Below are 25,953 nucleotides of genomic sequence, written 5' to 3'. Positions count from 1 at the left end.
CTCCAAACCGGTTTAAACCGGATTTGAAAAGCGAAAATTTTGACCCGATTTTTGAAAAAACCCTAAGGCTATTGCCTTTCCCTTTTTTCAATTTTTTGGGCTCAAAAAATTAAAGAAAAATCCGGTTTTGGGTGGGTTTTCGCCGGAATATTCCAGTTTCAAACTGGTTAGAGCCGGTTTCTGCCTCCTACCGAACCTCCAAACCGGTTTAAACCGGATTTGAAAAGCGAAAATTTTGACCCGATTTTTGAAAAAACCCTAAGGCTATAGCCTTTCCCTTTTTTCAGTTTTTGGGGCTCAAAAAATTGAAGAAATATCCGGTTTTGGGTGGGTTTTCGCCGGAATATTCCAGTTTCAAACTGGTTAGAGCCGGTTTCTGCCTCCTACCGAACCTCCAAACCGGTTTAAACCGGATTTGAAAAGCGAAAATTTTGACCCGATTTTTGAAAAAACCCTAAGGTTATAGCCTTTCCCTTTTTTCAGTTTTTGGGGCTCAAAAAATTGAAGAAATATCCGGTTTTGGGTGGGTTTTCGCCGGAATATTCCAGTTTCAAACTGGTTAGAGCCGGTTTCTGCCTCCTACCGAACCTCCAAACCGGTTTAAACCGGATTTGAAAAGCGAAAATTTTGACCCGATTTTTGAAAAAACCCTAAGGTTATAGCCTTTCCCTTTTTTCAGTTTTTGGGGCTCAAAAAATTGAAGAAATGTCCGGTTTTGGGTGGGTTTTCGCCGGAATATTCCAGTTTCAAACTGGTTAGAGCCGGTTTCTGCCTCCTACCGAACCTCCAAACCGGTTTAAACCGGATTTGAAAAGCGAAAATTTTGACCCGATTTTTGAAAAAACCCTAAGGTTATAGCCTTTCCCTTTTTTCAGTTTTTGGGGCTCAAAAAATTGAAGAAATATCCGGTTTTGGGTGGGTTTTCGCCGGAATATTCCAGTTTCAAACTGGTTAGAGCCGGTTTCTGCCTCCTACAGAAACTCCAAACCGGTTTAAACCGGAATCGGAAACATGAAATTTTCTGCGAAGATGTCACTATGTTTCTATGAGCCACTGTTGTGCATAAGTATTATGGAAACAACGACAGTGATATGAAAGTACGAGATAAAATATGAAAAACACGCTTGAAGAAAAATATTGGTTTGAAGATCATTAAAAATGGACACATTTGCTGCGAACACGATGATTGAAGAACTTAATAAAAGCTGAAAAAAATTGAAGATTTATTTCTGAAATTATGTGATCAAACTGAATATAATTACAAAATATGCACTCTGAGAGTTAAGGCAAATGGTGTTTTGAAAATATTAAAAGGTAAAATGAAATGGCGTAAAAGTACAAAATACGGACGTGGCAATATTTTGTAAAAATACACAAAACAAGGAAAAACAACTTTTACATGTTACACCACCTAGTGGTTGGTATAAATACAACGCAGTACGACACAAAAGTGAAATTGCACCAACTTTGAATAATATATGTTTTGGCAACATTTAGGAAAGCACTGCATTAATGGCGATTGCAGTCTGATATTAATACGACGGTAAAAAAAAAGATTTGAAACAAGAAATTGTGAGTCTTAGGTGGCCCAGGTTAACACTTGGACTGTGGAGGATTTTGGGGAAATTCTACACGAACGCAGTTGATTGGATTTGCGTTTCTTCGGAAAATTCGCTCATACCTGGACAAACAGATTTTCTTATGACTCGACGAGAAATTCACATCTGGAGTAAATCTATCTGGCTAAGTTTAGTGCATTAAAACTGATTGCTTTTATCAATAACATACAGCATGTTATAAGACATGAATACCTCACCAGGTTCGAACCCAGAAAAGATTTAAAGTGACTGCATTAAGGCCCGTTCACACCGGACGTAGCGTAGCGAAGTTGAGCGAAGGTGTGAACGGTCCCATTGAAATCCATTGTTCGCCCAACTTCGCTTCGCTACGTCCGGTGTGAACGGGCCTTTATCGGGAAATGCGCGCCGGACCATGAGCATGTCCAATGTCTCAAATTATTATTATTACTTTTTATTTCACGAGGTTCGAGCACATCCCCGGGGACGAATCCCGATCAGGGTTTTTTATGTCTGTATATGGGTCATGCGCGCTAGACCATTCGGCCAAGTTCCTGCCCATGTCTCAAATTATTTACAATGGCAATTACTATTTATTTGGCAGCGAACTCTACCGACAAGAACTAACTCTCGTTTTTACGGGGTTGAATAGGACGCTTCAGGGGACGAATCTCAGTCAATATTTTTTATGTCCGTGTGTTTAAACATACTTCAAACAAAATCTGTTTCATCGGAACTTAATATTCCACCTACCTGCCAGTTAGACGCACCTAATCAGTTATATCGTTGAACCCTATCAGTGCCTCCTCCTCAGCCATTTCTTCCGCCTCTAGTGGTGACGATATATTAATTTCTTCGTCGGCAGGTGCGCCAGAGGGCATGTCGCTGAAAGCAGTCGAATCGTAAGCCGGGTTCATCATTCCGAATCCAGGAACCGGATCGTCGAAGGCATCTTCGCTTCGACTTGTAAGACGTGCTCGTTCCTGGCAAATATGTGGGTTTCAGAAAATGTGGTACAGACAGTGGTGGGATTAAAATTTGTTGTCAGTCGGTTCTATCACAAACGTCATAATTTTCAGCTGGTTTTGTTACAAAAAGTCCATTGACAGTAACCAGTAACGCTAACCGGTTCGCTGATCTCATAAAATTTCGTGAGACGGTTCTAAAGAACCGGTGCGAACCGACTGCATCCCACCACTGGGTACAGACCTAAACCGTCTTTAGTTTAGCACCCAATCTCGTTTACCCTGTTTGGTGCTTCGTACCCCTAGCTGTTACACGAAACCCCAGTTAAGAACCTTTGCTTTTAGAAGGGATTAAATTCAAAACACTTAATCTTTTGATTAAAAAGAAAATTTTGAGAAAAATGTATTCGATCGGATATTTTAATGCGAGTTGTAAGTTGTTAGATGACTCTGTTTGTTGCTCACCAGTCACCAGGTTGTATAATTAGTCTGGTAGTAATTATTATGTTAACTCAATAATTAATTATTAGTAATAATTAGGTAGTAATAATTGTTTATTTGATTTCTGGCGGAGTATTTTACTCGCATTAGTGCAAGTCCACTCGACTATTTTCGATTATTAGATCTTAATCAATATTTATTCAAAGAGTTGTTTTATTTTCTCAACATTGAAGTCAACGTGTTTTTAACATTGGGTTAAAACAATTTTGCAAACTTCCGGTTTGTTATTTGCTGTTTTCACTACACTAATTTTTGCGCATATTATTGAATGGTTCAATCTTATGTAAATACAAGTCAAAACTATAATTAAGAGATATCCGATTTAATTAGGCGTGTTTATATGTGCGAGTCGGTACTCGATTTTACTCGATTAGCTACTGCAGACAAAAGTAGGTAACAACTGAAGATTATACACAAACAGAATTACTGTAATATTGATTTAAACTCGAGTATATTTATATAAGACTCGATTACTCGATTACTCGACCAGTTACTGAAAACAATTTACCCAAAAAGTCCAATCTTTAGTAAATACGGGATTAAATTAATATAATTTAAATCCATATTTCAGACGCTATCTGATTAAATAAGGCTCGTGTACATCTGTGCGAGTCGTTACTCGATTTTACTCGACTAGTTACTGCAGACAATTCACACCACAAGTTCAATCTTCAGTAAAAAACAGGCCAAAACTAAATACAATTTAGAGCTATTTCATTAAATTGTCACGTGTACATTTGTGCGAGTCGTGGCCCGATTTTACTCGACTAGTTACAACAAACCATTCACCCCCACACACACACACACTCACCGACAGTGGCCTGAACACGAACATTGCACTTCTTTTCTTCCAGTAAACCACGATGACAACAATCAGCACTAACAACACAATCCCCACTGCCACCCCAACTTTAACCCCGTTGCTCGACGACCGAGGGCTCGGGGGGTTTTGGGTCACTTTCGGGGTCAGCTTCATGGTCGTTGTGTTACCCGGGGGTTGGGAGGAGTTCTTGGGAATTCCCCCGCCGTCGATAGTTGATTTTTTTGTGGTGCTCGCGCTAGTTTTAGGAGATTTTGTTACTTTTCCAGGATTGTCGGTGTTGCTGGGCGAAACCGCTGGCGAAGCCACTAAAATATGAAACTTATCAATCAGTGAGTTTAACAAACCACGTTCTGTCGGCAGTTAAAATCACTTAAGAATAACAGAAAAAAGTGAAATTTTAAACTTGTGTGGACAAAATAAAGTCAAACAATGTTGATCTCAAATATAACTATAAACTTCTTTCAAAGTCACTAAAAATATTATACTTATAAGTTACATCAGGGAGGTGAACAAACAACGAAAAAGCATGAGTGTATTTTTAAACATTTTAAATTTGTAAAACAAGTGTTGCTAAAATTAAGCTATACAATGCTTATTCAAATAACAACTGGAAACATTTGTCAGCAAATCACGAAAAGTTTAACTAACATACGAAAATCAATTACTAATCATTTTCAGGTTAGAGAATAGCAAAAAATTATCACATTAAAGGATCGTTAGTTTCATTAAATTATGTTAGCTTGCACAGAATCGTACTATTTCAAACTGTTTCTTTTAAACAAGTGTATCTAAAATAAAGTCAAACAATGTTGATCTATTCCGAAATGACATATTCGTCAGCAAATCACGAAAATTGTTACAAATTTAAGAAAATCAATCACCAATTAGTTTCAGAAACAAATATGAAAAGGGAATCAAAGATTCGCCGGTTTAATTAAATTATGTTAGTTAGCACAGAATCGTTTACGAATCAAAGTTTTGCTTCCATATTTATTTTTACACCATCTCACCTGTTGAAGTGCTGGTTGAAATGGTTTGTGGTTTACCAGGTAGAACTCCCTCTATTGTGTGAATCACCCCGTTTGTCGCAATAATATCAGGTTTTCGAACTTTTACTCCACTGATGAAAAGTCCTCTGGGAATCGATTGAACCGGAAGAGGAGTTTTCGAATCCGACAAAACGGCCGGAAGTGACTGGAGGTCGACGGTTGTGTAGGAATGACCTGGTCGAAGTTAAATACAAGTGTGAAATTTCGAAAATAATAATGCAGTGTTTGCAACTTAGTTTGGCTGATCGCGCCTAGACCTAGAATGCGAGGTGCGACACCTAGCAAACACCCAAACGTTCCCTATGAATACTGGATTTACACTTAATTTTTTGTACAATTCTACAAATTACAGTAAACCATCCTTTTAGAGAATACAAATAAAAGTATGAGATTACAAAGACAATTATGCAGTATGCAAACACCATGGCGTTTTTTTAATTCTTATTTAACGACTTTTTTCTTCATCTCAATGTAGCACATTTCCCTACAGTTATCCTATTTTATGTACAGGCTCGTTTTTTATGATTATAATGTGCAACATGTTAAACATAAGAACATGTCAAGCACCATAGCGAAGTTGAATATAGGTGGTAAGTTTTGAAAATAATAATGTAGAGTCTTCAACCTAGTTTTGGCTGATTTTTTTTTTTTCACGGGGTTCGAACCCAGGACACTCCCGGGGACGAATCCCGATCAAGGTTTTTTATGTCTGTATATGGGTCAGGCGCGCTCAAATGTTTTGCGACACCCAGCGACTAAAACTTAAACGTTTCCATTAAATAATGGATTTAGATTTGCATGAAATGGCTAATTTCAGTTGTTAAGTTCGACAAATTACAACCTTTTAGAGTAAATAAATAAAAGTATGAGATAACAAAAACAATTCTGCATGTTTTGTGTTAGTTAAATCATATTTATCTACTTATTTCTTCTTTTAAAAGCAGCAGATTTTTCCCACAGTAATCCAATTCGGGCTACCCGCTCATTTTTGTGTGATAATAATACGTGACACTTTAGTACAGTGGTTCCCAACCTTACGTGGACCATGGCCCCCTTAAAGTAACTTTTTGGACTTGTGCCCCCCTTAAAATGTAGATAGCAATCTCGCGTTGGAATGCGGTATTAATTTTGGCCTTAAACAGGTCTAATAGAGTAAATGAGCGTGATAAACCTCACTATAAACAAATAGTATGTGAAATAGTCGATTAAATTAGGGAATAAAGTTAAAAAGGAAATATATTTTAGTGGGTGTTTCTGGTGAATCTACACCCATGGCCCCCCGGAACACAGCTTTACCGACTCACTTGTTATAATAATGATGCGCAAGATTTAAACCAAACCCATTTGAATATCACTTTACCAATTTGCTACATACGAACCGTTTGTAACTGAGTTTTGTAAGTTTTATTTTATTTAGTTTAAATTTCTGGAAAGTGTAAACGTAAGTTAATTATTGCAGTTCACTACAAAACATTTCTTCACAAAAGACGGATTTAACAATTACAGTATCAATTAGACCTAAAATAATTTTACGAATTAATCCAATTCCAACAACACCTGTGACAATGTGTCGTTTGAGAGTTTTGTATCTCAGTTTCCTGAAGGTTAGAGCGCTATCTACCGGAACAAAGAGCGTCAGATTTGGATGATTTCGTAATTTAAACATCAATTTCAAGTTTCCACTCCGGATGATCTGGTGAAAAAAGCGTTAGTGTGAAGTAAGCAAATAGATAAAATTTCTTTTTAGTGCAAGTGTTGTGACCGAAGCAAGCGACTTAGTAAGTTTAATGACAAAAATTACGGCCCGAATATACGCAACAAACGAGTTTAACTGATGTCGCCTTCATATCACTGATGATGGCATGAGCATTTGCCGAAACTTTTGAAAAAGTAAAGCATGTCGCTTTTTATGTCTATATGGGCCGTTAGTTCCATCATTAAACTTATGAACAGATCCGTATATAGTGTTCCATAGTAAGATTAATTTGTGGAAAAAACAAAAACGTATTTTATTTACAATCTGGTAAAAAAATGACAAAAGTTCTGCGATTTTTTTAATAGATTACTAAACAAATCCAAAAAAAATTGGGGTGACAATCCGAAAAAAATATAGTTTTTGTCAAACATACAGAGATTGGGTTTTTTAAATGTGATTTCAACAAAGCGAAAATACCCAATGTTTAAGAATACTTCACTTCTAACATGCAATAGTGGTTAGTTTACCTTTTGATAAAACTTTCCCATCTGATAATCAGCCTGGCTGAGAACTTGGAAAATGTTTCCGTTGCAAGTCAATCCGTCTCCTGCAAACATAAATGATAGTGGGGAAAAAATACAATTGAAATTAATTATACGAGTTGGAATTGTTTTGCAGAGAGATATATGCTGCTTTTTTATGTCAACACTGCTCTGTTAGACATTTGTTAAAGTGGAGAGGTGACTGTTAAGTCGGTTTACAAATTAATATTTTAATTCTGTTTAATATAATTACGCCTACCACACATAGTTTGTTTTTATTATAATATTGTACCACTAAACACCCACACTACACTTCTGACATGCCTGCTTCTGATAACTTTAAATTTATCTTCTACAAACCTACACATTAAGTGTCGGCATAAGAAGTCAATATTACTTTGATGCAGAAAATTGGCACACTGCCCCGAAAAAACAATCCGAAGCGACGGTATTTGATGTTTTTTTACACGTGTGTACAAAATGCTACAGAAACTCCGTATTTAGTAAAGCAACGCATAGGTGAAATACACTATGTAAGTTAGTTAGTATGTAAAAAAACGAGTAGAAAAGATTTGTAAGAATGAAGACAAATGAGTAATATAATCTGGAACTTACCGACAAATCCTTTCTTGCATGTACAATTTACTTTCCGTGTTTGTTCCAGAGCACTAGTGGCAAGATCCGCACAAACCGCATCACTTGAACATCCACCATTGTTCACAGCACAAATCCTAGGTCCCTGATTGGTCCATTCCGAGTCTACTTCACACTGGTTCACCCCGTCGCCCTTGTAACCCGGCAAACAGTCGCATCGGGTCTGACCTGGACCGACGTAAACACAACGAGCGAAGTTGTGACAGTTCGGAGGGTTCGCTTCATCGTTGCACGGATCTGATCCCTCGCACACAAAACCATCACCTGTGCGAAATTGAGGGGATTTTAGCTTCGGGGAAACACCTTCATCTGGCTCGGTTTTCATTCATAAAAATATCTTCACAAAGCTTTAGGTCTAAATCACTTTTCCAATTATCTAGGTTTGCTGTTGAATTTTTGTGCGAATTTAATGCTGCCCGACAAATTTGGTTTGTTGTTCTGCATGCTTGCAGTTTATATCAGTGTAGTCAGTATATTAACACAAAATTAACACCCGAAAGTGGAATTCGTGGTTTAATGTTCGGAAGATGTTGTTTATTTTGGGGCCTGTTTGACAACGAAACGTCCATAACACAAAATTACTAAACAAAGAAAAAAATTTGGGTGTTAATTTCAGAAAATCTATGGTCATTTTATTGAAATACAACTGCTATATCAATGATTTCAAGGTAAAATGAAAAAAATGCAAATTCTCTACCCTCAAACGCTCGTTCATTTTCGTTAGTCTATTATAAAGTCTACTTAACTTCAGCAAGTATTATTTACACCAGGGGTGTCAAATTTAAACAACTTTGAAGTAAGTCGGGGGCGCACTATCGAAACATTTGTAACAGTGTAAAAACAATATTGTAATAAATAACAAACAAATATACATTGTAGCAGAGTGAAAGTACCAACTGTGCTTTATTGCTTTGTGTCAAAAAATGGCATACAATGACGCAACAATCGCAATTGCTGATTCTAATAATGGATTATTTCGATTATCTTATTAAAACATTACATATACCACTAATAGAGAATGATATTGTATCATATAAACTCAATGGTGCGACAGGGTATTCCACCTGAGTTATACTCATAACTTACTTCGCGGGCCGAACAAAAACTCTTGGAGGGCCGCATGCGACCCGCGTGTTTGACACCCCTGATTTACATCAACTTGTAGACTTCAAGTCAACACCCACTTACCGACATAGTTTTGTTAAGTGCATTCAAGCAAGTAATATCCAAACTAACTTGCACAGTTTGTTTTCAAGATTTCACAGCCAGTAAATTCAATTTCACTTACCAACATAGTTTGGCTTACAAATGCACTCAACACTTAACGTCCCAGGTGTACAAGTTGCGTGACGTGAGCAGCCCCCGTTCGGTCTCTCCTGGCAAAGATTCGGAACCTCGCACATATCGGTTCCGATTCCACGGTATCCGGGTCGGCACACGCACACCCCACCCTCCACACATACAGCGTTCGCAACACAAGGTACAGAACAGTTGGATGGATGAACAAGTTTCTGTCGAAATATGTTGGGGTTAGTTGCAAAAATCTGAGACAAATTAAATCAATTCTCTAATCCTGCTCTTGAAAAAAGTTGATTTAAAAATAAAATTTGGTGTCAAATATTAAGATGAATGGAAAGGTTTGGTAATGGTGGGATTTAAACTCCGAACATGGTTGTTTTGTTTTTGGTGCTTTGTTCAATATGATGCACTGGGTAATAGAAACAATTGTGGGACCGAAAGTCCACAAGAAATTTTATAATCTCGCCTTAGTCGGGAAAAATTTAGATCAAAATTTGAGTAAAATTGTGGATTCTCACATTTCAAAATAAATAAGTTTCTTTCATGTTTTCAAAAAACCTGATCAAAGCTAATGTAATAAAACTTGTAAAGATGTAAGAATAAAAAAAAACAATGTTCAAAACCAGTCAAGGTTTTTTTCAAACGAACTGAGTATGTGATTAAACCTAGTTGAATGTTGATGCTTAAACAAGTGTAAATAAAATAAATGAATAAAATATCTTTAAAATAATCACCTTATCACAAAATTCCCCAGTGTAGCCTTGATCGCAGAAACATCGTCCGTCCCCATTCATCCCTTCCATACATTTTCCCTTCACTGAACATTTACAAGGTTCGCAATTGAAACCGTATCTGTTACAACAAAACTCCTCGTAAAACTTCAATTAATAAACAAAAATGTTTCATTTCTGCCGTTAGCTTTTGAGCTAAACACATATGTCCACAAAAAAATTCAAAGTTTATCAGGCTTCAAATCTAACATTTTATTTGAGTCATTGTTTTCATTCTTTGGTTGATTTGGTTTTTTGAAACTCATCAATAGGGCGATTATTTTTGACCTAAAAAACGAAAAATTTTGACCTACAAATTAAAAATTTTGACAAATTTTGACTTTAAAAAACTTTTTTTTGACAAAATTCTGACCTATGAAGAATTCAAGTAGTTAAATTACGCATTATCGTCCAAAAAGTGAAAATACGGCTAGGCTAATCTAACTAGAGCGAAAGAATGTGCAAAAGTCAAAAAGAAGGGCAAAAAAATGAACACAGACCTAACCTATTCTGAAAAGGGAATGAGCTAATTAAAAATCATTGCCAAAAAACTGCAGCTAAGACACAACGAAAATTATTCAAAACATTTGTCTAAACGAAAGATACATGAAGTATCTAAAACAAAACCGAAGCAAGAGCTGCACCTAACCTCAAGCTGCCGTAAAATGACTTGGGACCTACCAAAACTTTGCAACTTTTGAGGTGTGTTGAGCATCACGCCATATCAACCTACTTATTTCACTCACTTGATGGTTTATGATTCGCAATAATTAGGCAATGGGCCAATCATAACAGTATAAAGTAAGCTACAAGGTGTAAAATGAATATTTCACTGGTAGTGCAACCTCTACAACACCACGACATTGCAGTTTGTAAACGATTTTAACTTTGTAAAAAAAATTGACTTTGTAAACAATTTTGACAATTTTTGACCTATTCTAAAAATTTTGACTTTTTTAACAAGTCAAAAAATAATCGCCCTACTCATCAATTTTCATACAAAACACATTTGTTTGTAAATAAAATATTTTGTCTTTATATTATTGGTTTATTACTTCAATATTTTTTTTGTAGTTCAAAGAGTGGATAAGTTATTTCTTATTTATCTTGTCTTATATTTATCAGAAAGTCTAATTGATTTTTTTTTAACTTAAGTTTCTTCGTATAAAATGCAACTCTCATTTACCTTCCAGTCTTACACAACTCGCAGGCGTGACCAGTAAATCCAACGTCACATTTGCATGTTCCGGTTCCGTTTATTCCCGCATCGCATATTCCATTGTGACTGCATGCGTTGTCGATTCCACCTTCAAATAATTAATTACATTAAAGCGACTAAGATACACATTAAGCGTCGATGCAGTCTATAACACCAAGCCTAACGGAAGATTTTGTCTGCATCAAAGGTAGCTGAGTTTGTAGAGCGCCAGCGTGAAATATGTTTCAGTCGTGGGTTCGAATCCCAGCGCAGACCAGAGGTTTACTTTATTTCTTTATTGCCCTTGTGCCTGGGAAACCGGCGTAATTCAGTAGAACACTTATTACAGCCAGATCTCATGGAGGTTTGGAGCCATGGGTTCGAATCCCACCCAGCTTATCCCAATTTACAATAAAACAATGAAAATCATTTGTTACGAAGTGGCAAATGAGAAATAAAAGTTGAAACGAAAGTAGATTTTAGAAAGAAAAATTTTAGCTGATGAATATTGTAACTTTAGTAATAACAACAGCGGCAGTAGTGTGAAGCAGAGGTGTAAACGGGCCTGAAATTGGAGCCCGAACCCGAAACTGCAAGTCCGAAACCGAATCGTTTTTGAGAAGCCCGTTTAGACCCGAAAGTTTGATTGAAAGGCCTATACTTGAAGCCTCAGAAAAGACCAAGACACAAACAAGATATACAATAATGGACTACTGGTCTCGAACAAGGCGTAGCCCGTTTTCCGGAGAAAAAAGCTAAGCCCGGCCCGACTTACAACCCTGGTGTGTAGAAGTTATTAACGGTTCAACTCTTGCGCAAAACAACATCTAACCTGGACACGGATGACAATCTCTGCCGTAGAAATCGTCGCAACAGTTCTTGATCACGTGATAGGTCGTGCAAATTGATTGACAGCCGACGAACATCGTCACACTTCCACTGCCGTCTCTCTGTGTGGGAAATTGAACCAAAAGTTAATCTTACCAAATTGGTGTTGCTGATAAAACTATGTTAAAAACAGTAGACAAGGATTTGTAGAACAAAACAAAATGCCAAAGATTTATAGTAAAGTGAGCGGTAACTTTCGATAATTGTTAAAACTTCTACAGCAAAATATACACACTACGTACAAGTCGTCTTGCAGTGTTGGTTTTAACTTAGTATATTTCATGGTTTAAGCATTCATTAATGAATCAAAACAAAAACCTGGTAACTATTTTTGTCCGTTAATTTTAAAAGTTTTGTTTTTGATTTAATGAAGAAAGGTTTTTGAACACAACCGTCATCTTTTCAACTTACAGACTTGCACATAACATTCCGCTTCACACCAATGTTGGCCGTCCCAGTAGGGCATCCCATCACACTGTGACAGAAACTACACGCAGAATAGCTGGTGACGTCACGGTTGACGTCACATCTCCCACCGACTGAAGGAGGAAGAAGGACCTGAAAAAAAATATAAACAAGATATTTAGAGTGTAACAAAACGATGTTACAAAAATCGTCCGGCATTGTCTGCAAAGGGTTTTTACATTATTTTCAAATATGCAAACAAAAATGTATCTGATTTTCTAATTCAATTTCAAAGATTTCATAAAAACAAACAGAGCTTTTCTCAACAAAAGGTTCCTAAGGACTTGGGTTGTGCAATCTTATGCAACTAAACGGCATGTGAGTCTAACCAGATTGCAATTAACCAGATTTCTTCCAAGCATTCAAACAGGACCAACGTCAAAACACAGTGAAGTTTATAATTTAGTGAAGTACCTTGTCAATGACGTAGAGAGCTGAGCTCAGTGGAGTTCTTCCGCTTGAAAATAATTTCTTTGCCACAAACCTCGTCACAGTTGACTCACCACCGTTCAACACGAATCTCCCGATGTTTGAGGATGAACAAGCGATTGTTACGCTGGGGAGGAAATGACAGGTTTCACATTCAGATAAATGTTGTCAGTTTTGCAAGTTTATAGAGCTCTTCTGGTAATTTTTGCACAGACGTTTCGACGTCCTATACAAGTCGCCTTCATCGGGGTAAATAACACTGAATGCGACTAGAACAGTTCACGATAAACTAAGGAAAAAAAGAATGATACGCAAGCACGTCACAACGCAACGAAAACACCGCGCGATAACGAATGATTGGGCCTCTAATCTTTGAGTAGGTGCCTGAAGCACGCTGAAAGCATCACGTCTGTTTTGCCTCGCAGCAATAACTTATATATGTCGTGAGTTTTTGTTTGTTTGACTTAATTTTGGGGCCTTGTAAAACTCACAAAAAATTTTACCACAAGATAATTACATTGCAGTAATTTATAGATAAGTTTAAAGTTAGATGACGTATATTCCGTTGTAGTTACAACGTTGTGAAAATGCTTGAGGTTAAATTGACATTGCGATTACCACTGTAGATTTAAACGGAATATTTTTTTATTGCTTGTAAGTAAGTTAAAAGTACTTTAACGGTTTTCCAAAGCTGAAGCAGTAAACAAAATATAATTTCCTAATCCTTTACAACGCAACTTTAACTCGTCCATATAATTTAATTGTTTTAGTCCAGTATTGCAATTTACACAGAAGGATGGCAGGAGATCAGTTTAATAATTGATCCACAACGTCTTACTCTGATCCTTGCATTGTTGTGAGTTCTTGCGTTTTCATCGCATCAGCTGGAGTCATAAAACTTTGACGCACAAGATGATATCTGAAACACAGGGTTGAACATTGTGTAAAAAATATGAAATGTTTCACACTCTATATCTTATACCAGTGTTTACGCCCGATTACCCTTAAAATGATGGACATTCAAATCTTATGTCCTGAACAATCACTTTTGTAATCTAAACTGGCTCCACACTAAACAACACGGTTTAAGCAAGTCAGCAACGAATATTGCATCTTTAAAAGAAACAACGTAATCGACAATTGTCAGCCAAAGTTTTAAAAATGAATTATTTTGCCCTTCTTTACACATCCATTTGTCTTCTCAAAGATGTTTGCACGTTATGCGGTCTTAACAGATTAAAAATTAAACCCAACTATTTTTAACATATTTTTACAATTTTTAAACAGATCAAAAACCCACTTCGCATATTCCGCAGCAGTGTCGTTGTCATTGACGACCTGACGTAGGTTGTACGACGACAGACGAGCAAATGCGTCATCGGTGGGTACAAACATCGTCCATCTGCCGTGAACTTCTTGACTCAATACATCGATCATTGATGCAGTGTTCATCAGCTGAATAAAAACATCGGTTGTTGATCCAGGAAGTCGACATACCAAACACTCCAGGGATGGGATTAAATTTAGAGCATTTATACATTTATACAATATTAGAGCATTATTTGTACACATTATTTATTACTAAATAATTATTATGATGTACACATTGCATACGACATGCTGTTTTGTTTCATACATAACTTCGTTTAGTTATCATTTCTAAATTATTGAGCACAAGCGTAAACAGGGTTTATATAATTATTACATAATTAAACTAACATATAGTGACGTAAACATTCAAACTTTTCAACGAAATGTATGTTGAAAAAATACATTGCAAATCATATCTTACAAATTTGTTTTTGAAGACTAACCAAACATCAAAATTTTCTCGACGAAACGTTTACTAATCTCGTCTTTGAATTATTACTTTGAAATAAAATAAAAGCAAAATCAGCACAAATTCGACACATACCGCTGCAAACTTGTTAAACCCCATGTTTTTGAGAAGCATGACGTTGCTGGTGACGTCACTACCACTTGTTGATCCCACAGAAGTTGAGGTTGGTATGGTACGGTTGATTCTGTATGCGACACCGTTGGCCAAAATGCGAGGTGGTTCAAGCCTGGAAAACAAGTTGGTTTGAAATATGATGTTTGTGTTAGGTTGCTGTCCAATGCTGTTTGTTGTATCCTCTCTATGCATACAATGAGCTCATGTCCACATTTGATTTAGCATGTTTTTTTTTGAGATTTCAAAGCAAATCGTAACACACGTCACTTATTTTAGTAAATCTCTTCTTATTAATGAAATCTTCGTGCAAGTAAAACACAGCGACCGAATTAGTGTTTTCACCACAAAATTTCCTGTTCATCTTATTCTACGGCATAATAAAGTGCCAACGAGACTTGCTTTGTCATAAATTTTAATCAAACCACAATTCTTTCCATTATGTTTTGCTTGTATAGTCCAATTCTCCTTACCCAATATTTCCATTGAGAAAAACTTGGCCATTTCGTGTAGTGATGTTTAGGGGATTTCCCACCATTGACGTCACTTGTCCAGCTTTTTGTAAATCGGTTAAATTGAACGAACCACAGCCAACCACATGGTTCAAGAAAAACTGAAACATTTTAAATGAAATTAACATATGAAGCAAACAATGTCATTTTGTGTGCAACGCACTTTTGAGAGCTGCAGATTTTTCAATCAGGAAAAATCACAAACTGATCAAAATAAGGAACACTATACACGGACTCGTAATTAATTTAATCATAAACATTACTGCCAAAGTACTGGTGTATAGAATACATCATGCAGACGTTTCGACAATCTCTGTTGTCATCATCAGTGCAGGTTGTCAATCAAGCTGTAGAACACGATATATCAAGCACTTAGGAAAAAAAAGTGAATGCCAGGTGTCTGAAGTGGCATCACAGACGATAACAGGGAACTGGCGTTTAAAACGGTGGCGTTGACAAAAAGTCTACACGATGCGTTCTATATACACCAGTACCTTGGCAGTATTGTTTATGATTAAATTATCAAAATAAGATCAATGAAATTGGTTCAATCAGGTAAACCATAGAAAGCAAAAAATATTCAAACACAAAATTAAACATTCTCTAATGGTAAGGATATACTAGAATAATAAAAAGGTTTCTCAGAAATAAAGATATTCAAAGACGAAATCCGAAATTCCTGAATGATTTGAAATGTTCCTCAATCAGCAATCAGCAAATCAGCTGGAGGAATATCCCACCTGTGTGTCAGTGCGTGGATATTGTTGAGTTTGGTTGCCAGGTATGTAAGGTAGAAACACAGTAATAAGTCCCGATGTATCGAGTGTGGATCGCACCATGCTACCCTGGAGAAACCAGCTGATCTGGGCGTCGTTCAGATATTCCTGGTAAACCGAACCTGGTGTGGAAGAATCAAGTTTCAATTAAATGAGTAACAAAGGCTAGGACGTGGCCAACAACTGCAATAAGGTTGGTAACAAAACAAATGTTTCCGAATAGTAAAGTGATTTAATGACATCACTCAAGCAAACAATTTAAAAGGGCTTATGTTTAAATATTCAAACATATTAAGAGCAGTATTTCAAAATTATTGCAACGACTGTTGGTCAATTATAATTTAAAGATTTATTTTTCTGTGACAAACTGACTATCACCCCATTTTGTCAAGCCACAATCTTGTCCAGTCAACCCAAATTTGTCACGGGCCCCAGAACGTAACAAAACATTTTAATAACTCAAGGTGTGTCATTATCGTGAACACCATGTTTTTAGATTTTAGAACCTTATTTAAACCAAGGCATTTGAAGTTTTGTAGTTTAAACAAAGTTTTACCATCTCTCACTTGTCAGGTTAAACCCACCTATACATCTGGTTATCCCGTCTCCAACATAGTTTGCATAACAGCTGCAACTTCGCGATCCTGGACCTTCCTTCGTGCATTTCGCGAACGGGTGGCATCCTCCGTTATCTGAAACCACAAACTAACGTTAACAGCAATATGGGGTCTCATTACTTTAATTCAGAGGATTATTACTTCTATTTATAAGTGAAATACTGTTGACATCTAGGTTGGTTCGGTAATGCAAAAAATACTTCAAAGAATAAAATCCCCAAGTCAAACAATGTTCCAAGAGGTTTTTTTACAATTATTACTTTCATGCAGAGGATTGTTAGAGAACCATTTATGAATAAAACATCACTGATAGATATGTAGCTCGGTTTTGTGAGGCAAAATAGTTAAAGAAACAAAATTCTAAAGCCGAACATTATAAAACCACACTTATCAGCAATAAAGATTAAAGATTTAAACAAAATAACACAGTAAAGATTTAAACAAAATATTGCGTTATTAAAGCTTTAAAACAAGAACATGGAATTGGCGTGTTTAAACGAATTTTAATTTTAATCATTTTGCAACAAATCGCCATCACATTGAATTTTCCAAGAGGATGCTTTTTGCAAATTACACTAAATATCCAAACTAAAATTATCGCGTTTAAAGCAAGCAAGCTGTATAACAATAACATGAAGTCACCTGTCGCGCACGGATCCACAGGTGAACAAGTTTTCCCATCACCCGAATAACCTTCCTTACACACACAATTGTACTGGTTCGGTCCAGTGTGATGACACAATCCCCTTTCTACATTACAATCTGTCGCGTTCCCCAAACAAGGGTTGATCTCGAAGCAATAAGTACCGTCGCCCTGGAAACCGTCCTTGCATTTGCAATCGTACTGACCAGCTCCTCGGTACCTGAGATGCGTTAAGATAGAACGTGACAAAACAATCATGGTACGTTAAGACTGTTAGAGGCGCCATACCAAATTAGCCTGTCATCAATCATTCACCACCATATGGCAAGGCGTGGGCTAGGAAAATCTAGCTTGTGGTGGGATTCGAACCCACGACAGGAGTCTTTCCGGGACTCGCGCTCTACCAACTGAGCAACACAGGCTCAGTGGTGAAACCGCCGAAAGTTGAATCACAAGCACCGCTGCCTGCCTCGTATGCTGCATATGTCAGCAGACCGCTTAGCCTGTGTAGCTCAGTAGGCAGAGCGTTTACACAAAGGTTGTACGCCAGACAAATATATTTCGTAACAGAAACAACGTCAGTGCCTCATTCAAATAAAATCCTGTAGGGTAGAAACGTGTAAGAAAATATGTTTGTCTAACAGCTTTTGGCCGGGGAATAAACGCTTTTTGTAGCGTTAAGTATATAAGGACGAAATCGTAAACTGGAGTTGCATATCAATAGGGAGATTTAAATATTATAACGTTTAAATATATCAAACATTTCAGAAATAATTACGTGGGGCAAATTATGATAAAAACCATTGATATTTTATGAAATAAACTCCATGAACTTACACGCATGATGCATAGGCGTGACACCGATCAAAGTTGGCATCCCGACATGGGTTAATAGGGGTACATTGGGTGCCGTCCCCTGTGTAACCGTTCGCACAAACACATTTAGATATTGCGTGACTCCCACTACATACAGCGCTGGAGTCGCACGTGTTGTTGCAAGCATTTGTTGCAACGATCGCCTGGTTGCAAGTCGTGCCTGTGAAACCTGCAAAAAAAGTGAGGTCTAAATATTTTAGTTACTACCAGATGGACAGGATCAAGATAGTTCACAGGGGAAGAGGCGTTGTGAGTCTGAAAGACAAAGTCTATGTAAAACAAAGTGAGTAAGGGTAAGTATTTCAGTTACTTAGAAACGATGACAAAAACCTAATGGACGGAAACAGGATAGTTTATAGCGAAAGAGGCGATATGACAATGAAACGCAAAGAAATGATGAAAAGTTGTGCCCCTTGGAGGATCGTGCGGTAGAATCTGATGACAGACTTGTCATGTTTCACAATTATAACTGTGATATCCACGTTTTTCAAACTCTTTTGAAAGTAAGTTCGTTATTATTTTCTTAGTCCCCAGCAAACCTTTAAATATCATTACCGTTTCACATTTTAAATTTAAGTGTTGATTCTTGATTGCTGCCATAATGCTTAGACTTTTTATCGATTTTGTGTCTTTCATAAATCTAATACAGTACATATTCCCCAATTTTAAATGTTGACTTAAGGCAAACAAAAGACTCTTTTCACAGGAAGATGGTCCCAATTCTATAATATCAAATTTTTATTTCACACATCTTGTTTAGTAAATCGATTACGTCACCTTTCTGACAAAAACATTTTCCCGATCCCTTCTTTCCGTGGTCACATGACCCGTTCACGCATGCGCAGTTCGATCCACAATCTTCACCGAACAAACCAGGGGCGCAATCGTCACATGCCAGACCCGAAAATTTGGAGTCGGTACAAGAACACGTGCCTGGAATATGTAAAATAACCGAGTCAATTCGAGGACAGGTAAAATGCACATTAACGTAGTCAATACAACAACACGTTCCTGTGAAAACAGAATAACCGAGTGAGTACAGAAGCAAGTGTTTGAAAAGGGAAAATTGCAAAGGAGTGGGATTCGAACCCACAAACTTATAAGCGAAAGGGGATTTTGCTGGTCATTTGACCGATAACATTTTGTTGTTACATTAGATGTCTAGATCGCACTACAACGGGCAAAGTGTTCTTGCAGTCAGATATGCCAGGTTTCTGATGACAAAAGTTGTTAAATCACTTTTGATTATGTTGCTTAAAAATTTGAATTTGTGAATATTTGTGTCTTGTAGCATCTAATGCAATCAAAACTGCGTAAAACTAATAAACCAACAAATATGTGATAAACTACGACTAACAACCACAACACTCCACCCACCGTTCCCAGCAATCCCGTCCGAGCAAGTTCCTTGTTTGAAGCAAGTATTTCCGATCCCACCCGGGCACGGCTCACAATCGTTACCATAGAAACCGCCGCAGCACGCTTTCGATTTGACCTTTAACCTACATAGTTTACGACATCCGACCCGACTTCGAGCATCTCCTGTAAATCCGAAGCCGCGAAAGTAACAGTGCACTTGCGCCACCTAGAGACAAGATACACGTCATCAGGTGATGATGTCACTGTTATTATGGTGACGTCAATAGAAGCATCGATATTTTCGATGCAAAAAAATTACAAAAATTACAAAACAAAAATAGTTTCACTAAAAGTGCGATGACGTAACACGCACTAACGTCATGTATTATGATGTATAACAAAATAACACAGTTGATAACATCTTTTTACCGAAATCAGCAATTGGGAAGCATAAAAATGTGAAAATGTTTGAAAAAAAATGTAAAAAGTTAAATACCATAGAACTTGGAGATTCGTCCGGACAGGGAAAGTTGAGCATGCAAGGCAAGCAAGGTGTTCTGAAAACGTTTGTCGTGGTTTTGTCGCAACGACTTTTAATTGGAGTGAGAGGTGAATCCGAAAAACCGTGGATGATGCCCTTCGCTGTCCTGACACCGGTTCGTGTCGTCTGCTTCCCGTTCACGTACATGCGGCCATGCATACTTGTGAGTGTAACCTGGATGTACAAGTTGAAACGGTTAAACTCCAAGAAACGGAAAAATCGACGTTATTCTTTCATGTACAAAAGACAAAATCTAACACTACGTAGTGGTAAGTACATAAACGATTAAACAACAGCTGATTCCCGTTATTCGCGTCGTAAATCGATTGTTGACATTCTACATTTTATTGTTACGTCATCACCTGGTATCCTGCACCGGCGAGAGTTGATTCGTGTTGACCACTTTGTACGTCATCAACCCGAATGAGCTTTCCCACGATCACGTGATACCGCATCACAATATCTTTGTTGTCGCTGACAGAGAGGGGACTGTGACGACATAAAAAAATTTGTTCATGAAGAGTAAAGTACAAGTTCCTTGTGTATAAATGTAGAACTTGAACTTCAATATTGAAGTTACAACCCCAAATACTATATAAGTTCGAAACCCGGTCTAAAATGCATTTATTTGGAAAAAGTAAGGGCAAAATAGGCCTGAAAGTTTGTAAGATTGGGACAAAAATGAAGCCGAGTATGATTCTGCGCCGAGTCGAGCCCGTTTTATTGGGTCAACAAAGATTTGATTGATGGAATTCGAACCCGCGAACGTAACAAGTTCGAATTAAAAAAACGTTTAAAAGTAATTTGTGTCAAGACAAATACACTCCATTAACATATATTATATTTACCTAAAGATGAAATTAAAAAAATCAAAATATTTCATACTAACACACTGTGTATTTTTAATAAAAGCTAAATATATTTTACTTACTCGAAAATATCGTTGGACAAAGCAAATATCGTGTAGGAATCATTAGAATCGATGATTTCGGATATAACTCCGGAACTGTTGAGAGAATTCAGAAAAACGCTGAACATCGCTAAATCCGTACCAGTGGAGTTCTGCAATCAAAACAGAAAAGACGTTGACCACACAGGACATGTAAATAACTCAACAATTTGCATCATAAACATATAATTCAATTTTAAAACAGATTTAAATTTCTTTGATCCTGAAGAATATGAAACCTGAAATGTCAAGTAGAGAACGGGTCTGATTGAAAACAAACCTATAAATTGGAAAGAAAGAAAACTTTCAGGAGCCGGTTTTCAAATCCTGCTAAAAACCCGGTAAAGATAATCAAGAAAAATGAAACGTTTATTCAATGAGACTGAAATTGAAACATCTACACAAGATTTTAATTGGTTCTTAGCAAAAATTAAAAAAATAATAAAAGCCCAAGAGAGAAAATCAACCCCTGTGGACAGCATACATCAACAAAAGATTCCAAAAATAAATATTTTCAAATTTAATAAACATACATGTTATGTTTAAATTATATCTTACGAAAACTGAAGAAACAATAAGTATTAAGACTGAAATTAGCCCCTGTGGGCAAATAAAGGCATTAAAAGGATTCAATAACTAACATTTTTGGAATTTGTAAAAAAACTATTCCGGTCAAATATGGAATGTAGCCAGTGGTGGGATTCAATTTTTTTGTCAGCCAGTTCTATCACAAAAGTCATATTTTTCAGCCGGTTCTGTGACAGTAACCAGTAATGCTAACCGGTTCGCTGATCTCATAAAATTTCGTGAGACGGTTCTATGGAACCGGTGCGAACCGACTGAATCCCACCATTGAATGTATCCCACCTTTACAACTTGAGCTAACGACGGATGGTCATGTATTGCGTCACGAGGCGGAAGTAATACGTATTCGATGACGTGTACAACTCCGTTGAATATCCTCAGATCGGGGATGATGATTTTGGCGAATTTACTTCCTAGGGTCGGAATCATTTCGTTGCGTGTTACATTGCTTCCAACATCCTGTATAAATGTGCAAGAATCAGTTTGTGGAATTAACAAATACATGCCAATAACCAGTGAGCTGTACAAGGCAAGGTTAATATAGTAGAGGCTAAATTTTACAATGAGAAGTAAGAGGTTACTTAATAATACAACAATCAACACACAAAAATTACAGATAAACTGAAATTTGAAAAGATGACGAATTGACGAACTCATCCCTAATTTTATTCCAAGTTATGGCCCTGTTGACATTACCAAAAACAACAGGTGAGTTTGAAATATACAAGCGATAAAAATCATGGTGGTTCAAGAGGAAATGAAAAATATTAACATAAGAAGTACGATAGCTTCAACCATTCAACAACCCCCTAAATACAAAATCATAGACAAACTGAAATTTAAAACAAGGCTTCTACTCAAATTCGACAAAAGATGCATTTTTTGGCCAAACTCCAACCTATTTTTAATTCAAACCTATTGCCCCTTCTAATTTTGTTTTGCAAATTGTTAACTTTTTATTTCTTGTTTACAACTGCTGATGTCCTTATAAAGGCGAACTTTTTTTATGTTCTTCTAACATTGCAAAACCAAAAACGCAGACAGATTTAAGTATACTGAACGCTCCAGTCAGGTACTTGTTCTCCTGTCGTTTATTTATCTGCTTTAAACATGTCATTAAACTTAGCAACTTAGATTCGAGAAAACGTTTAAGAAAATAATGCAGAAATATGAGATACAGAAGTAAATGAGCAACCATTTCACGAAACGAATGTTGGTTGATTAATCTACCTGTTCCTGGACGCCCGAAGTTTGGTTGGTGACGGTGATGGTCGTTGTTGGTAACAATGTTTCAAGTTTACTGTTTTGCTTCAGTTTGTACGAAGGAATTCCGCCTTGTTCTACAAATTAAAATCACTTTGTTTCAGAGTTGTAAGTCGGGTCGGGTTCGGGCTTAGGTTTTTTCAAAAACAAAACGGGTTTGATTCGGGCCTGACTTTACACTCTGTGTCAGTATTTACTTTTTTAAGTAATTTAACTAGCTAAGTAGCCAGTTACTGGACCTGACCTAATGTCAAACAGCCCTAAAAGACCTTGTTCAAGACCAATTTTCTATTGTGTTTGTTGTCTGGGTGTTTCCTAAGGCTTCAATGTATTGGCTTGTCAATCAAACTTTCGGGCCTAAACGGGCTTCTCAAAAATGAATCGGGTATGGGCCGAGGCTTGTACTTTCGGTTTCGGGATCCATTTCCGGCGAGTTTACAACTTTGCTTTGTTTCAAGTTTCGCGATAATAAATGCTGAGTCACTCACGTCCCACGACGATATGATGACGCAGCAGATCTGGCAGATGTTGTTCAGTGATCCAGAACTGGTAATCTCCAGGTTGCATGCTGTGCCAAGCTTCATTGCGAGGGAGAAACACTGTAACCTGATAACTTGATATCTGGGTTGAAAAACAAATATTTTATTGTGATTACAAATAAATGGATTGAAGTAGTCTTTTTAAGATGAAAAAGTGGAAAAGTAAACTTGATCTCATTTACCAAAATAAATTCAAATTTGAGTTGAGTTGAGTTTATTTCGCCGGGCAAAATCGTAGCAGCACAATGCGTTAAAATAATCACCAAGTCGGAAATAGCTGCGCAACGTTAGGACGTTATAAAGCGCGACAAAGTTGAGAATACAATTGGTGGATAGATGGTAGACGCGCTGCAGCTACACCGTGAATTTGAAAAAATAATTTAACTTCTTGATTTACCTGGAAGCTATTTATATATTCACTGCACCCTGCAAGAATAATCATGTTTTTCATATTTTTTTCAAAATAAGCCTCAAAACAAGTTTTGTTTTAAAGTTGTTTTAACCACATAACCAATTTCACTCACTGTTCAAAAATTTCAGTCATTTGGAAAAATCATTAACTTACTGAGTTGAACAAAGTTTGCACACTTGGCATTGTTTCCGCCCAATGTTGTATCAGATTCAGTTCAGGGTGTTCAGTTATTTCCATGGACAGCGTTCCCACACACTGTAAGCCGTCTCCTGAATACCCGGTAAGACATTCGCATATGTTGCTGCCTGGACCGTCTTTGGTGCAACTGAAAAAAAAAAAATTTTTGCTGACCTAAAAATAAACTTCAGAACATGTGTTGGTACATGCCTAATAAGTACTACGTTAAACAATGTTTTATATGTTTATTTATTGTTTTTAAAAAAGATTATGTTTTATAGACATGACATTGTCTTAAAACAACTAGTATTAACACCGTTTCCAATTTTAAATTTTTTTGTTTACATTGTTAGCAAACATTTTTGTGTTTGTTTCAACATAACTTACCTAATTTTGTAAAAGCATCAAGCTAACAAATGATAAGCTGCAGACAGTGCACACTGTTTCGACCGAAAAGATTCTCTTTTCAGTGCACACTGTTTCGACCGAAAAGATTCTCTTTGAGACCCTTTAGGTCGAAACGGTGTGTACTGACTGCAGCATAACCTAATTTTACTTTACGTTATCCAACAACCAACATGATTGAGACTTAGTTTTTATATACACGTCATCAAACACTTCTTACGTAGCTCTTCCATGACAACCGCCATTGTTTTGCAGACAATTATCGATCTCAGTGCAGACTTGACCGTTTCCTCTGTACCCGTCAATACAAGTACAACTGTTCAAGCCGGGTTCGGTGAGACGACAATAAGCCTTCTCATGACAATTTCCACGGTTCGGTTTAGTGCATGGATTCACCACACTGCAGTGGTATCCATCACCTGTGTAAAACAATCACACGATGTCGCGAGAGGGTCGAACAGAGCCTCTACATGTATTTCGATTAATCACTTTTGCATTCATTTATTTTTGTTTGGTTGACGGTTTTTGGACACAATTAAACAGCAATAAATACTGCTTTGCAAAAATTTGAGCTGGGTTGTGGTTATTTTGCTTGGTAGAAGAAAACATAGCGACACAATTGCACTAAAACAATCACCAAGTCGGAAATTTAAAGGTATAAAGCGTTACGTTTTCCTAAATACCTTCCCCTAGAGTAAATAAATTCCTTCTAAGACCCACCAACGATAATTTTAGGATTAGATAACACAAAATATGATGTTACTACATTTTATACCTTCGAAATGATCTTTACACTTGCAGCTCGTATTTCCTTTCCCATAATAATAACAAATCCCATTAATACTGCATCCACCCCGGTCATTGCTGTCAGTGCAAGGGTTGAACTCAATGCAAGCTGTTCCATCTCCTGTGTAGCCGGGTTCACATACACAACTGTGTGTGAAAAACATCAAGGTGAACAAATACACTAAAACCAATGGACTATAAAATCATTGGCGAAAGAGAATCAGTCGCTTCAAATAAACAGGGTTCCTGCGCAATTTTTGTTTATAAATTCCATGACTTTTCCAAAACTTTTCAAGAAAAAAAAAACGAATTTCCATAACCTTAATCGAAAAAAATAGAGCAATTCTCATCGTAAAACTAGAAAGTAGACTTTGGTATATGCAGCCAATTTACCAAACTTGCAACGAATATACAAACGTTACGTAATTTGAAATTCCCTAGCTCTATCTGGCATTTTCGGGCGCCAAATTCCATACTTTTTCAAGGACTTTTGCAAAAGTTGACTTTTTCAAAACTTTTCCAGGCCTTAAAAATACAAATTTAAGTTCCATGACTTTTCCAAGTTTTCCATACCCGCGGGAACCCTGAATAAAGGAACATATATTTCGCCTATGTGGCATCACCAGTTTCATATCAATTTGTATTTCGATTTTCCAGGAACTGATGCCACATAGGCGAAATATATATATTCCTTTTTTGAACCGAC

General features: G+C 36.9%; 1 protein-coding gene across 2 annotated transcripts in view; it reads right to left on the bottom strand.

Annotated features, from left to right (window-relative positions):
- Positions 1 to 1,026: 1,026 nt before the first annotated feature.
- Positions 1,027 to 25,953, bottom strand: part of LOC145218974 (stabilin-2-like) — a 38,019-nt gene continuing 13,092 nt past the window's right edge. The window contains exons 17-48 of one of the 2 annotated variants that reach the window (XM_080086395.1): positions 25,237 to 25,394; positions 24,682 to 24,880; positions 24,033 to 24,204; positions 23,417 to 23,549; positions 22,896 to 23,005; positions 21,948 to 22,124; positions 21,063 to 21,193; positions 20,494 to 20,620; positions 20,087 to 20,305; positions 19,609 to 19,816; positions 19,009 to 19,164; positions 18,193 to 18,400; positions 17,355 to 17,575; positions 16,680 to 16,787; positions 16,060 to 16,217; positions 15,281 to 15,420; positions 14,772 to 14,922; positions 14,157 to 14,311; positions 13,695 to 13,775; positions 12,842 to 12,983; positions 12,374 to 12,520; positions 11,907 to 12,024; positions 11,063 to 11,183; positions 9,841 to 9,958; positions 9,096 to 9,318; positions 7,769 to 8,071; positions 7,139 to 7,218; positions 6,473 to 6,608; positions 4,877 to 5,089; positions 3,855 to 4,171; positions 2,331 to 2,560; positions 1,027 to 1,681 (exon numbers count right to left, since the gene is read on the bottom strand). In XM_080086395.1, the coding sequence (XP_079942521.1) occupies positions 2,348 to 2,560; positions 3,855 to 4,171; positions 4,877 to 5,089; positions 6,473 to 6,608; positions 7,139 to 7,218; positions 7,769 to 8,071; positions 9,096 to 9,318; positions 9,841 to 9,958; positions 11,063 to 11,183; positions 11,907 to 12,024; positions 12,374 to 12,520; positions 12,842 to 12,983; positions 13,695 to 13,775; positions 14,157 to 14,311; positions 14,772 to 14,922; positions 15,281 to 15,420; positions 16,060 to 16,217; positions 16,680 to 16,787; positions 17,355 to 17,575; positions 18,193 to 18,400; positions 19,009 to 19,164; positions 19,609 to 19,816; positions 20,087 to 20,305; positions 20,494 to 20,620; positions 21,063 to 21,193; positions 21,948 to 22,124; positions 22,896 to 23,005; positions 23,417 to 23,549; positions 24,033 to 24,204; positions 24,682 to 24,880; positions 25,237 to 25,394 (5,143 nt within the window). In that variant the 3' untranslated portion in view covers positions 1,027 to 1,681; positions 2,331 to 2,347. The remainder of the gene's footprint in view (positions 1,682 to 2,330; positions 2,561 to 3,854; positions 4,172 to 4,876; positions 5,090 to 6,472; positions 6,609 to 7,138; positions 7,219 to 7,768; positions 8,072 to 9,095; positions 9,319 to 9,840; positions 9,959 to 11,062; positions 11,184 to 11,906; positions 12,025 to 12,373; positions 12,521 to 12,841; positions 12,984 to 13,694; positions 13,776 to 14,156; positions 14,312 to 14,771; positions 14,923 to 15,280; positions 15,421 to 16,059; positions 16,218 to 16,679; positions 16,788 to 17,354; positions 17,576 to 18,192; positions 18,401 to 19,008; positions 19,165 to 19,608; positions 19,817 to 20,086; positions 20,306 to 20,493; positions 20,621 to 21,062; positions 21,194 to 21,947; positions 22,125 to 22,895; positions 23,006 to 23,416; positions 23,550 to 24,032; positions 24,205 to 24,681; positions 24,881 to 25,236; positions 25,395 to 25,953) is intronic. The other variant, XM_080086400.1, reaches the window with a different exon arrangement.

This window comes from Phallusia mammillata, chromosome 1 (assembly GCF_965637545.1).
Source record: "Phallusia mammillata chromosome 1, kaPhaMamm4.hap1.1, whole genome shotgun sequence".
NCBI lineage: Eukaryota > Metazoa > Chordata > Ascidiacea > Phlebobranchia > Ascidiidae > Phallusia > Phallusia mammillata.
The sequence above is the reverse complement of the archived record's forward strand: the minus strand, read 5'-3'. Positions and strand labels throughout refer to the sequence as shown.